The sequence below is a fragment of the Hydractinia symbiolongicarpus genome, chromosome 8 (genome assembly GCF_029227915.1).
Source record: "Hydractinia symbiolongicarpus strain clone_291-10 chromosome 8, HSymV2.1, whole genome shotgun sequence".
NCBI lineage: Eukaryota > Metazoa > Cnidaria > Hydrozoa > Anthoathecata > Hydractiniidae > Hydractinia > Hydractinia symbiolongicarpus.
In genome coordinates, this window is record NC_079882.1 from 14,568,177 (window position 1) to 14,581,537 (window position 13,361).

Here is a 13,361-nt window from a genome sequence, read left to right on the forward strand (position 1 = left end):
GTTTTGCGCAATCATTCAATCGTTTATCCTGTTTTTAAATTAAAAATCTCAGCCTTGGGTCGATCATTAAACGTTTTGCTCTAAGGAAAGTTTCTCTTGACAAGGCGAAAATCTTCAAGCCGTAAGGCTTTTTGTTTTGTTTTAAAGACAGCTAAAACATGGGAAAAGTGTACAATAGAAAAACATCGTTGTTTCTTTTTTCATTTGTATTGGTCACTTAAACTCAATTAAAGTTTAGGTTGTGTAATATATATTGTTTCCTACGTACTTATCGCGTAAATATTATTTAGTCTATACATATGTGCTGATTCAGCAAATGATGCAATTATACTTTAACACGACAAAAGTAAAGCTTAAATAATTTAGCAACATAAACAAAGTAGAACCAGCGATAAAAAGAAGGTAATGAAACCATTTCTAGGGACTCAAGAAGAGACAATTTGCAAATAACTTGGTGCCATAGGTCAATTTCGATGCCCGCTTTTTTGCGTAGGAAGTCAACATGTTACCTAATACTATCGCATTAATTAGAGTTTCACTGAAAAATAGAAACTTAAATGACCGATAAGGCGCACAGGTCTAACATTAAAAAAGCATAACACATACAAGGAAAAGAAATGTACCAGCCGTTTTTAAATGAAGTTGTATACGTTGTACAAAGAAGTTGTACAAACCACGACGTTATACACATTTTTTATAACAAATTTACAGAGATTTTACCCTTCTAAAAAATTTTATTCTTTGCCGTAATTTCGAAAGTTTTTACCCTCTGCTGTAATTTAAATGTTTTTACTCTCTGCTGTAATTTTAAATGTTTTTACCCTCTGCTGTAATTTTAGCTCCGAATATTTCCTAAAAACAACAACAATTCTTTAGTCGCAAATATGTCTGACTAAATAGACATGTTTTGATATGAAGATTAACACTGTGTTAAATTACTGTTCTTTAACACATAACGAAATTAGCGGTTAGCCATTACAAAAAATTTTATTTGCAAACTTTACACTAAAATTTGTTTTACCCTCTGATTGGGTTGGTTTTCAGTCAGTTGATTATAAACCTATCTTTTACTAATAAGACAATAAATAAGTGAATAACGTCTAGCTTCGTACACACGTGCGAAAGGTTTTTTTTGTAAATCCACTTTCCAATTTTCGTTGAAAAGAAACTACAAATATACAAACAATATGCATAAAATCTATTTCATTAGGGTTTTCTCTTTCAACCAAGTAAGCTTAAATAAACGTCTAGATTACAGACAAGAAATGCAAATACCAAACAGGACGCTTTACCGGTCATTTCCGTTAAATAAAAATACTAACCGGAACACACGACAGGAACAGTTCAACCCCTTTGCAGCAATCGTGCAGTGAAGATCAACAAGAACAATAATAAAAATATTTGTCGGAATGTGCAATCAAAATTTCCTCAAACCTCTACATCATCAAGAAACGTGCAAGTGAAATCACTCTAATCAAAAACAATTGCTGCATAAAATAAATTCTAGGTGGCACATACAACTCGCATACTCGTTAGTTAAAGTGAGTTTTAAACTCACGGTCAAAAAAGGAAGAAGTACAATCGTGGACTTTGTGGTAGAAAATCTCATCCAAAAAAAAGGGAAAGAAAAAACCCATCTCTATATTTCAATTAAAGCGAGCCTAAAATAATGTCATAAACAATAATCGTTCCTATTAAATACCCACACTACAACTTATATTTCTCCTGCAGTCTCTTTACAATAAAGGCAAGGAGTGAGCTCGTGTGGAAAGGAACTTACACAGAAAATCGACACACATATACAACAGACACACTCAAATAAGTTAGTGAAGACATTTACATGTAAACATATAAGCAACAATATTAAAAAACATCCCTCCAGCTTTCACCGTTACCTTTTGTGTAATTTGACGAAAATTGGATTGCCTAAAAAAGATGATTTACATCGAATTATGCACAATAAAATATAGCAAAGCCATATTTAAAAATAAGATAAAGAATAAGAAGTGTAGTATAAACAAGACTACACGCTTTTTTAGCATCTCCTGGAAATTGGAGTACTTCAAAAATTCATTCAGTTCAGCTCAGCATACTAATAATCAGAGGTGTACAGAGCCAGACAAAATTAAGCCCCGATCAAACTCCCAAGATGGTAACTGTTTTAAGAACAATGTTTCGCTAAATAAGCATTTTATCACGTTATGTGCACACTTCAGCGGGACGCAGCTCGGCATTTGGTTTTCTACAGGCCAAACTGTTTCAAGGCACGGTCAAGTGAGCTGCATGGCACGGCTCAATTTAGCACATCAGATATTGATTTTATAAGCTGTGCCGAGCCGAACTAATTAAAATTTTGAGAATTTGAGCCTGATTATATGAGGAATTTGACTCCGTGTTGGTCCGGTTAGCGGGTCAACCCGTTTGAAAAAATTGCATGTTATATGGGAAAAGTCAGCCCGGAACAAGACCTACACTGCTGCTGGGTTGAAAAAAAATGCGCGTAATTTTTTAAAAATGGCGGAACAAGATGTAAACAAACAAGCGGAATTAAATCAAAATTATCATTTAAGGTATTTATAACCTGTTCTGAAGTCTAATTAAACTTATAGTATGCTACTTCGCTCGCCATTATTGTCTTTCTTCTGTTTTCGATTGCAATGCACATGCTCTTCTTTTTCAATCCGGCGCGTGGATCGGCAAAGTGATATTATATGAAGCGAGTCAACCCACCTAACTAACCCGTCCCAGGTTGAAAAAACGAGCCAGCTCGCCTAGGCGGCTTGACCCATCTCATATAATGTCAAATATTTTTTACTAGTGATCTGCCATTATGCCGAGCTGTTTAATTTTATCAAGCTGAGCATGTGGCGAGCCAACACCGAGCCAACTCACCTCATATAATCAGGCTCTTTGTCTCGAAAATGGTTCGGCACAACTTATAATAATGGGCTTAAACAGTTAAGTTATGTTTTTGTGAAAATATTATTTACGAATGTATCATTACAAATTAAAAAACTTTAAATCAATGCCTTCAAGTCTTTGGCAAAGAAATCTGAAGAAAATTTTATTACCGAAATTGTCGAAGTTTTAAAAATGTTGCAGCACTGCCCTACTAATTTTTCGGCTTGATTTTATTAAAAAATATATAAATAAGCCCGTTCAGCCACAATAACAATTTATCAAACAAGTTGTTAGCCCGTGGGAAACCCACGGGTTCGCCCGTCCTTTTTATACCGCATTGCGTGTCTAAGCTACCATTTTGCGTGACAGACAGACAGACAGACGTATACGGGTATTATAATATCAACAATTAATCAAATATGGTGAGAAAAAAACCAGAAAAATAAGACAAAGCAACGAGATCTAAAGGGACTTACAAACGTCGAGGAGGAGAAATTTATATACAGAAACGTCAAACTACCAATTAAACTTGTAATTGTATAGGAATGTCACAAAAAATGGTGTTTGTGTAGTGAGTTAATTTTCAAATTATTGACAATGATTATATGCTAAAATCAAATTACTGAGTATGATGGTTAGTTGCTGTTAATTGCTACCTTCTGTGGATATTTTTTGAACTAACTTTTAACAATCGGTCTCCTTGCTTCAATGACCTTGTTTTTATTGTTTTCATTGTTGTTATTTGACGCGTGCTCTGCTTTCAATTTCTCTTGTTGTTCAAACAATTTAGTCCAGTGGTGTCTATTGTTTATACACTCTTTTACCAAGGGTTGGAAATATGAGTACTGTTCAGCTAAATGCTAGAAAAGAAAAGTAGTACATATTTTATTTTAAGGGTTTTTGCAACAAGAGTTTAAAATGTAAGCTCTCTTCACTGATCATGATTGTATTACGAACTAATCATGTTATTAAACTGTACTGGGGGATAATGCAAAATTAATACATTTTGCTATATACCGTAAATTTCGAGTTTATTCATGTTTTTTAATACCTTAAGGGAAAAAATTATTGTGCAAAAAAATATTGCGGATAAAAAGATTACGGAATTAAAGATTGCAAATTAGGAAATCCACCCTAAGCAGACAACAGTTAAATTTACTGTATGCAATTTTGAAATTTTTGTTATTTTAGAAATTTGTCCGTTTCAATAGGACATCTTTTTTGACGAATTGTTTGGGAAATTTTTAAGGATAAAAGTTTTTCATGGCGTCATCAGTCAGTTGGTTCCAAAAAGGGTGGATTGGTCAAGCTTTGGCTAATTTGACCAATTTTGGTTACAGGTGGATTAGAGTTACACATGCGGGACAGTTATTCCTAGCCGTTATGTTATTTGTCCCCAAACTTACTTTGGTTTCAGTAATTCCTTCCCGTCAATATCATGTCTTACTTGCTAATAATGCCTATCACAGACACACCCAGACTTGGTGTATAAATATAAGCGATCTTTTTTTCACATAGGGGTTTGTTTGTTCGAGTTCTTTCTCCCTTCTTCAGGCATCGTTTACAGAACTTGTAATTAATTTGTTATTGCAAAGCGTAGTCACTTACTTGATATACTGGCAAACAGATGTTATCAATAAAACCAACTTGCATCTTAGGTAGCTTATCCTTTTTCGCACGATCCATCATTTCCTGGAACAAATTGACGTTATTTATTTTATAAGATAAAAAAATCAGGAATCGTTTAAAACTTAAGAAAGACCAATACTGGGTTTTTCAGTACGAAAATGAAGATGTTATGTTTTGGACAATATAATTTCTATGAAGTAGTTTATTTATTCAACACCAATACAACGTCCTTTTTTTTCGACTTTCACACTGTTAAAGGAAACCGTGGTAATAAATGATATTCAACTTGTGTTTTAGAGCTGTCTTGTGTATAAGTCTTTTAAAAACTATTACACGGTATAAAATATATAAGGTTTTATACGGCATAAAAACGTCATACACTTCTATAAATATTGGTGATATATAAGTATTTTAACTTTAACAATATAACGGATTAAACAAACAAGAAAAACGTTGCAAAATCTATAGTTTAATCGCACTAGGTACTTTACTTTACTAAAAACCCTGTAATTAGGAATTTGCTGATCAGTTTGTACAGTGTAAGCATGCTCAAGAACCTATTAAACTTGCATGCAAAATTTTACTGTAATCCCCTAAGCGCGGCATTGGTTCCAGGTTAGCAGCGTCATAGTCATAAGAAAAAGAATCGCGCGGCTCTATTGGTTATATTTTTGTAAGCAGAATATACCTCGTATCCAGTGCTTTGACTGCACGCTCGTGTTGAAAAATGACGCATTTAAGTGGTTAGTTACTGTAAACATAGGATTAACAAACATTTAAACAGAATTATTGCTTTATATACGGTTGCACAGTTTTACAAAGGGTTCACGGCTGTTTCAGGGGGCAATATTTCGGAAACTCAGACTGCGCATGTCTAAACATTTTTTTGAATTAGGACTGGGGCGAGATCCGTTAAAATGTAAACATATTTTAGGCTAGCTAACCTTTATTTGGATACAGCTTTATACCCATTAAACACACTGAAACCTGAAAATGAGATTTGATAATAAAATTTTTTTCATTTATCAATAAAATTTTGAAAAAATAATTAAGTTTCATTTGTTTATCAGCAGCCACAACAAGCTTGGATTTTGTCTTTTTTTTATTCAAAACAGATACCCTCTAAATCCTGTTAAATTCTTGTAAACACGAGGCAATAAATTTGGTTAAAAAAGGTAGTTGAGGCTTACGTGAAACCGATAAGGCATTAATTTGAAGTGTATCAGTACTTAAGAAAAAATTAAGGTCTGTGACCAAAACACGTTATTTTTAAAAATATTTTTGTTAAATTCAACATGGCCACTGTAGAATTTCACCTAGCCTTGATAGGAAAAACGTTCTACATGTTCAAAGAACTTCAGAAAATGAGATTTTTTTGCACAAAAAAAAGTTGGGGAGCAAAATTTTGTCCCACACTATTTCTTGGATACCTGTTTTTTAGTATGTCGACCGACCTTCACAATACTCGAGACACACCGGGTTGTAAGCTACTGATATGTACCTTATATCTCCAAGTGAGAATGTTTTAACCTTGGCCGACATGTAAGTGATTTTGCCGGTAACAGGGTAATGTCGGTTTGAATTAACTTTTTAAAAAGAATGCTCAGACGAAGTAAACATATGTTTTAACATTTTCCGGCAAACCAAGAAAATTCTTCCAAATATACTAAGCTTAGGCATTTTAATCCTATTGTAACGACAAATTTTATTCCCTCTATTTCAGGCTAGTAAACAGGAAATAAAGCACTGTGAGTACAGAATCAACAGGATTCTGTACTTACAGTGCTTTAGCAAAAATGGGCCGTTTTTAGACATTTTATTTTAGGGGGCATTTTTATTACTATTAAAGCAAACTTTCTGGAATAAAGTTGAGAATAAAGAAATATAAAAACACTTTCGGGCACCAACTTATGACTTTGAAGAAACGGTAAATGCCTAATTAAACAACCAATCTATATTTATGCCTGTCTTCAATAAACACCCACTACCCAAACGTTGAGGCTCTAATAACTACTTCTTTACTCAAAAAGGTGCATTTAAATTTATTTTATGTGAATTTATGATAAAAATATAGGTTTGTGTTAAAGAGGAATATTTGTATTAATGTAACACTTGTATCCAATAACGCTGCCTAGAAGTTCTGAAAATTGAATAAACGCCACATGCTTTTATTAAAATTTTATAGTACGTTATATTCTTTAACATTTGTCAAGAAACTTAAATGACCCCTAGACTTAAGTTACTTTTTACATAGAAAAAAACCTGCATGTTGTTGAAACATTGTCTTTGCGGAATTTTGAATGTAAAATATTTTACAAAACATTTGGAGAATGAGAACTTCTAACAGCTTAAACCTGTGACAATCTGAGAGCAATTAAAATAGTTTACACCACATAATACATTACATAACAACCTCAAACTGGAATAATGTGTGGCAAATGCATGTTGTAAAGTCTTAATTTGCAATGTCTCAAAAGCATACTTTTATTCACAAAAATTTATGTTGCAGCAATTATTTTTTTTCTGCAACATAATATGGCTATAAAATCAAACTAATGGGAGGCATTTATTGCATTTTTTGCTAAAATGGCTGCTTTTTGCAGCTGTGCCAGACCACCTTACACATAATTTTTTGGGCACTAAAATTTTAAATTAACAAATAAAACTTTTTCACAAGAATATAATTGCCAGGCAAAAAATAGTTTTGTAAACAAGATGCCAGCTTGTAAGAATTTTTGACCCAGGAAACAATTTTTTACATGAAAAATACATATAAATACTCACAACTGATGATCGCATACCACCAAACTTGAAGTTTTGTAAATATTTTATCCTTGTATATATATTTTTAAATATATCTAATCCGATTTGCAAACACACGTATATATTATACTATAAATATACTACAAATACAATACTAGGGGACTCTATATTAATGCATTTATGGGACTTTAAAAACAAAAGAAAACTGTTATTTGCTAAACATGTGAGTATTATGTAATAAAAGATAATTTATATATATATATACATATGTAATAAACACACACACACATATATTCTCACTAAAACTATCAAAATTCCACAGCAACAGGTTGTTCCATCTCGTATGCAAATGTTCTAACTAATTAAAAAAGCAAGTGAAATAAAAGGATAAAAAACTAACAAAAACAACAAAACAAATTTAATAATGTAATGGAACACACACAAAAAGGCAAGAATTGATTACTTTTTAAATATTTTAATATAAACCATATCAATTGCATATATATTTTTTTTCTCAAAAAAATATCACAAGCAAACTCCTTGACTTTTACATCTAGTTATACAACATATAAAAGTTAGTCTAGGAACTTTCTTTAGCCAGACAAGGTGGTCCCAATTGCAGCATCTAGCTTAAAAGGTTTGAACAGAATAATCACAAAAAGAATAAAAAGAACCTATAATTGTGGCTGAAAAATTGTTTGAATTCTGCGTATGAATACTACCTAGCTTGTGAATGTTGGAGCAATAGGTTGTCCTACTTACTAGGTATTATTAAGGTATGTAGCTATCCATTCCATTCATGTTTGTCCACTTTTGCACTTTTGTATATATTACCCATTCGGCCCAGCAGCTACAAACGAGATTATCTAAAAGACGCATTGCGTACGGTATTACAAACAAATATTTTGCTGAAAAATTTAGGCTAAAAACGAGCAATTTTTTACAATAAAAGTGAATTTATATCATTATGGTGCCTTTAGGTTTCAATACGCAGCATATTTGACCCTGCCAGTAAATAACAATACTAATAAATTAGGCAATAAGTCCTACAAGCCAAAAGACAACGGAATTTGTTACACTTTCAGCACATTTTTTACCAAAAGTTTGTCAAAACAGTAATTTTTCAGAAGTACTTATACAAACTTAATTTTTTCTTTACCTGTTATATTGTTCTTTTAGCTTTCTAAAAAGGTATGCCGCACTAGCTGCATAACTTCACACAGCCCACAAATTCAAAATGATTTAGTGTAACTTTCATTTTCCCAATTTCGATAAAAAATGTATGGCTAAATTAGACCAAATTTGCCCAATCTAGCTCGTCTATGATGTGATGCACACCAACGCCGTCAACGGCTTCAATAATTTTGAAAAACTAAAACAAATCCGCTGAAATTCATTTAAGTATGTAAACACGATATGGAAAGTGTATCTACTTATTTATCGAAACTGTTTTTATTCTCGGCCGCCATTTTGCGCCCGCAACGTGCTCAAGCAACTAGCGCATGCGCAGTCTTACTTTCCGCGCTGAAACAGCCGTGGGCTAAATATAAAGGTCTATCTATTTTTAAAGTTCCTGCTGGTGAGAATCAATTTGACAAGTCGTGGAGAGAAAAGTTAGTTGCTGTTGTGCTAAGAGATAGGGAAGTTGATCATGCTAAGGGATACAATTCAAAGAAAGAAAATATTTGTGAAAAGCGCTTCAGCGAAGATCAAATAAGGCGTAATCACTCTAGCAGAACCACACTTGTTCCCGGTGCTATACCTACAATAAAACTTCCTATCAAAAGTTAACTTTTTCTAAGCCTCGTCAATCAGCACAATCTATTTTGCAGGAAAAAATTGAACCAGTGGAAAATGTCATTACTGATCGGTACAAGTCATTTACAGATTTTATTTCTAAAACTCAGTTATTAAAATTAGTCAGCTGGAGTTTTGCTTATACAAGTAATTGTGCTTCTTTTGCCTGTCATGATGCTATCCACTCAGTTCCAAAGTTTGAGATATATGTTGATAATAATCTTGTTTTTACTGTTCGTGTTTTATTATGGTCTGTTCCTGCTAAACACGACATTTATTCTCAATCACTAAAACTTATTACAATCACACATTAAACAAGATTAATTATGGATTTGAAATTATGCCCAGGTTTGACAGACCACTTTGCTGGTAGCTGTCTTGAGCACTGTGTTCCAAAAGTATTTAACATCAAGGATACTGCACCTCTTCATCAAAGCAAATGGTATCGATCTTCAAATTGCATAGTTCTTATTCCAGCTTCTTCTAAAAAAAATGCTTGGAATGTGTTAGGTCGGAGTCAAAAGAAAGCCTAAGTTTGAAAAGGAAAAGGGACAATTTAATTGCACCATAAAAACCCTTCAAAATCACCGGTTTGAAAATAAAGAATTAAAGGAAGAGTTAAAGATTAATAATGGAGTTCCATATGTACTGACAGAAAGATTTTGTCAAGATCCCCTTGAAAACTACTTTGATCGTCAACGTGAAATTGGTCATAAGAGAAAGATAACCCATTAATCCGTGATTTTGGTTAAAATGACAACACAATTATAACACAAAAGATTCTCCGACCCATAGCTGGTAACTGTCATGAAATTGATCTTGAAACTGTGACATGCCGTAAGAGCAATTAAACACACTTGGAAGAAAGAAGAAACTAAAAACGGTTATTTTTATAGCCACACATTTATAAAAAACATTAAATTGGCTTAATAAGCAAGAAAAAGCACTGTATTTCAAATGATGACAGGTAATATCAATTTAAAGCTTTTATCTGCTTAACACAAACATTAATAAAAAATATTTTGAAATACCTTATAACCTATATACACTATCTGGACTTTTTTGTAGACTTCCATAATTATTTATTATACTATGTGCCAAAATAATATTGTTTTAAAAGTTGTTGCTATAAAAATAGCAGTTGCAACAGGTTTATAGTCACTGTTCTGGACTGTTAGTGTTAATGTCCATCTGAAAGATTGCTTGAAGATTTCTTGATTTCAGTGCGTAGAGATCGAGCGTTTTTCTGTTTTGATGCAATTTTGTGCAGCTCACATTTATCTTTCACAAATGAAAAAAACGAACACGAAAGCATGATCAGATGCTCAAGTAAGTTCATTGCTAATTCTTTTGTGACTTTTTCAATTGAGTGTGATGTTATTTTGGCGTAATTCCAAAGCACAACAGGGTTCTCAAGCAGGTCTGAAACAATTTTCTTACTATCAATTGTATGGTGAAAATTACCAGTCACAGCACGAACTTCAAGTTCTGCACAACAAAAAATTCTGAAAACATCATCGGTTACTGACCATAACCCTCCTCTGTCCTTGATATTTACTAAATCAGAATTTTTATCATCTTCCACAAGACACGACTTTCCAACTAATAAGATGTCCAAACTTTGAACTCCAAGCATACTTCTTGATTTTTTTGATCTCCTAATGCGACGATATAAGGTACAAATGCATAACCACTTAGATATTGAATTATGTTTTTTCTTTGGGTGAAAAATTCTACAGTGTTTTCTTTTACAGTTGAATTAGTGAGATGAGCAAGTACGTGATTAGCCACTTCAAAACCAAGGAGAAATAATATTTTCAGACACAGATTTGTAGAAGGCCGGATAAAACTTTTCAGCATCACCTTTAAAACTACCAATCACATCTCTGACAAAACTATAGGAAAAGTTTGTATCGTCGTTTGTAATAACAAAATTGACACAATTCATTTCTGGTCTTCTCACTAGAGCATTCATCAATAGAAAGTTTACTTGCACTTGATTGGGTGTACTTCTTAAAGTATAACGGATGGAGCTTGGTTTCAGCAGTAGTGAGGCTGTCGTCATTAAACTCGTTTTGTGGCTGACGATGTTTCGCATCACGGTGTCTTGTGAGTCCCGTTGTGTTTTGCATGTTTTGGAGCATATATCACAGCCTTCAGAAGGGTCGTCAACTATTTCCTCAACAATTTCGGACAATTCTTCAGTTAAATCACCATTATTTTCTAAAAGTCTTCATCAATAACAGCCAAAATTGCATTAATATCATCTTCACTAAAGCAATCCTCCCCAAGGGCAGCCATTATTGATAATTCCGTGCAGTCTTAAATCGGCCACCCCGATTTAAGAAACATATTTACCCGTGAACAATAGGAACGCATTATAGACGGCCCGGAATTACCAGACTATCTCTTTTTCTTATGACTATGGCAGCGTGTACTAAGGGGACCACCATAAGCTTATTAAAATATTTACACCGAATGTCAAACTGGATTCGTAAGGAAGTCTCAATACTGAAATTGTAAAAAGTCTTAGTTATGGGCTGCTATACCAAACTTTCTTAAAAAATTAGTGTAAAAAGAAAAACAAAAGAAATAAGTGTAAACGAAAAACAAAAGCCTAGAAAATTCAAGGCAGATTTGTTACGCTAGACAAACCTACGTACAATCGGTGTTTGGTGAAGTTCTTTTTGTTCCAAGTCACCCTGTTGAAAGAATTCTTCAGCTACAAGGTGTGCAACCTAGAAAGAAAAGTAAAAAGTTTTTTTTCTTCTCAAAATTTAATCTTCTAGCGCTTTAGAGGAAATATAGTAACACACCAAAGTGTACTCAATAACGCTAAAGGAGCAATAAAAAACTTAACCCTATTTTATAAGAGGGAGAAAGAAATTTTGAGTATTTTGAATTTAAAGGGAGACAAATACTCTGCCTATGAAACTCAGTAAAGTAACTGACTAAAATAAAAGTGATTAGACCTCAAAATAATTAAAGCTGACGTAATCATTTTTTCCAAAAATCAACCTTTTTCATCATTTAAAATCATATTGTCTTCATTTGCCCTTAAGATGTCAAGAAATAGTGTATTCAGATTTGAGCACTTTGAGCACCCCCACTCCCCCCAAAAATAATTAAAAGAAAATTGATCAATACCCAATCAACTTACTCTTTGTTGCACAGGCCACGGTTTGCAAATTGCAGATATGTCACACGACGTCATTAACATTGACCTGTGTCAAACATTGAGGAGATGGTTAAACATTTCATGCGTTATTTTTTTATCTGTTTATGGTTATATTTGAATAAAAAGTTACCTCAACAGCGAACGTTTATTTATATCTTCCCAATTATACGTCTTTTGATTCACCATTTCAAAGTATTCACTGCGTTTCCTGCAACGTTAGTAAAAAAAACCCTGATTATCGAGCACAAACAACAAAACCTATTTGACACTCAAGTTACAATTTACAATACTATGTAACTACGACGAGGAGGTCACAGCTCAAGGTTTAGAATTTTAAACACATTTTAGCAGATCTTACCAAAATTTAGCAAGAGATGATCAAGCCTTAACTTTCTTGAATATCGTGAAGGTCGTTTATTTCCATCTATCTTGCAGTAGCTACGCAAATATAGCTCATTACTACATACTAATCTGCCTTGTTGTAAAGTAAACATGTGTTTTGTTGTCACATTGGTATATTTTATTCAAAATACTGATCGCGGTAAGTCAGAGACAATACAATAGAAATTGCTAGGGTAAATACTGGTTACTCTTTTTATTTAAAATACAATAAATGTATAATATAAAAATATTGTGACCAGGTTGCAAGTGCACAACATCAAAGAACAAACTTTTCCATGATTAAATCAATGACATGACGAAATATGAAGAGATGAAAAACCAAGTAAAAAAGAACTTAAGAACGAGAGATATTGTAAAATAAAAGGTTATCAACATTTATTCAGAAAATTTACGTCAATTGTATTATTGTTATTATTATTATTATTATTATTAATCGACATATATTTCAATCATCCATAAATTACAATGGTTCTTAATGCCGAAATGCGTAAATAATAAATGTATGTGCAAACAAACGTAAATATAAATTCAATCAGAAATAAAAACAAAATGAACAATACAAAAAAAAACATACACGAAAGACGCAGTCAAATAATCATACGAAAGTTTTGAGTTGTGAAAACGTATTGAACAACATTAGGATAAATGAATCATTATAATTAAATAAAGCTAAAGGAGGCTTGGCAGTCTA

At 32.9% G+C, this 13,361-nt stretch overlaps 1 protein-coding gene across 3 annotated transcripts in view; it reads right to left on the bottom strand.

The window, feature by feature from the left end:
- Positions 1 to 1,197: 1,197 nt before the first annotated feature.
- Positions 1,198 to 13,361, bottom strand: part of LOC130655162 (dual 3',5'-cyclic-AMP and -GMP phosphodiesterase 11-like) — a 49,310-nt gene continuing 37,146 nt past the window's right edge. The window contains exons 19-24 of one of the 3 annotated variants that reach the window (XR_008984580.1): positions 12,399 to 12,476; positions 12,251 to 12,314; positions 11,754 to 11,828; positions 4,510 to 4,593; positions 3,525 to 3,761; positions 1,198 to 1,926 (exon numbers count right to left, since the gene is read on the bottom strand). Coding sequence is in view for 2 of the 3 variants with exons in the window: in XM_057457874.1 (XP_057313857.1) it covers positions 1,892 to 1,926; positions 3,584 to 3,761; positions 4,510 to 4,593; positions 11,754 to 11,828; positions 12,251 to 12,314; positions 12,399 to 12,476 (514 nt within the window). In the remaining variant the exon portion in view is untranslated. The remainder of the gene's footprint in view (positions 1,927 to 3,524; positions 3,762 to 4,509; positions 4,594 to 11,753; positions 11,829 to 12,250; positions 12,315 to 12,398; positions 12,477 to 13,361) is intronic. The other 2 variants (XM_057457874.1, XM_057457875.1) reach the window with 2 other exon arrangements.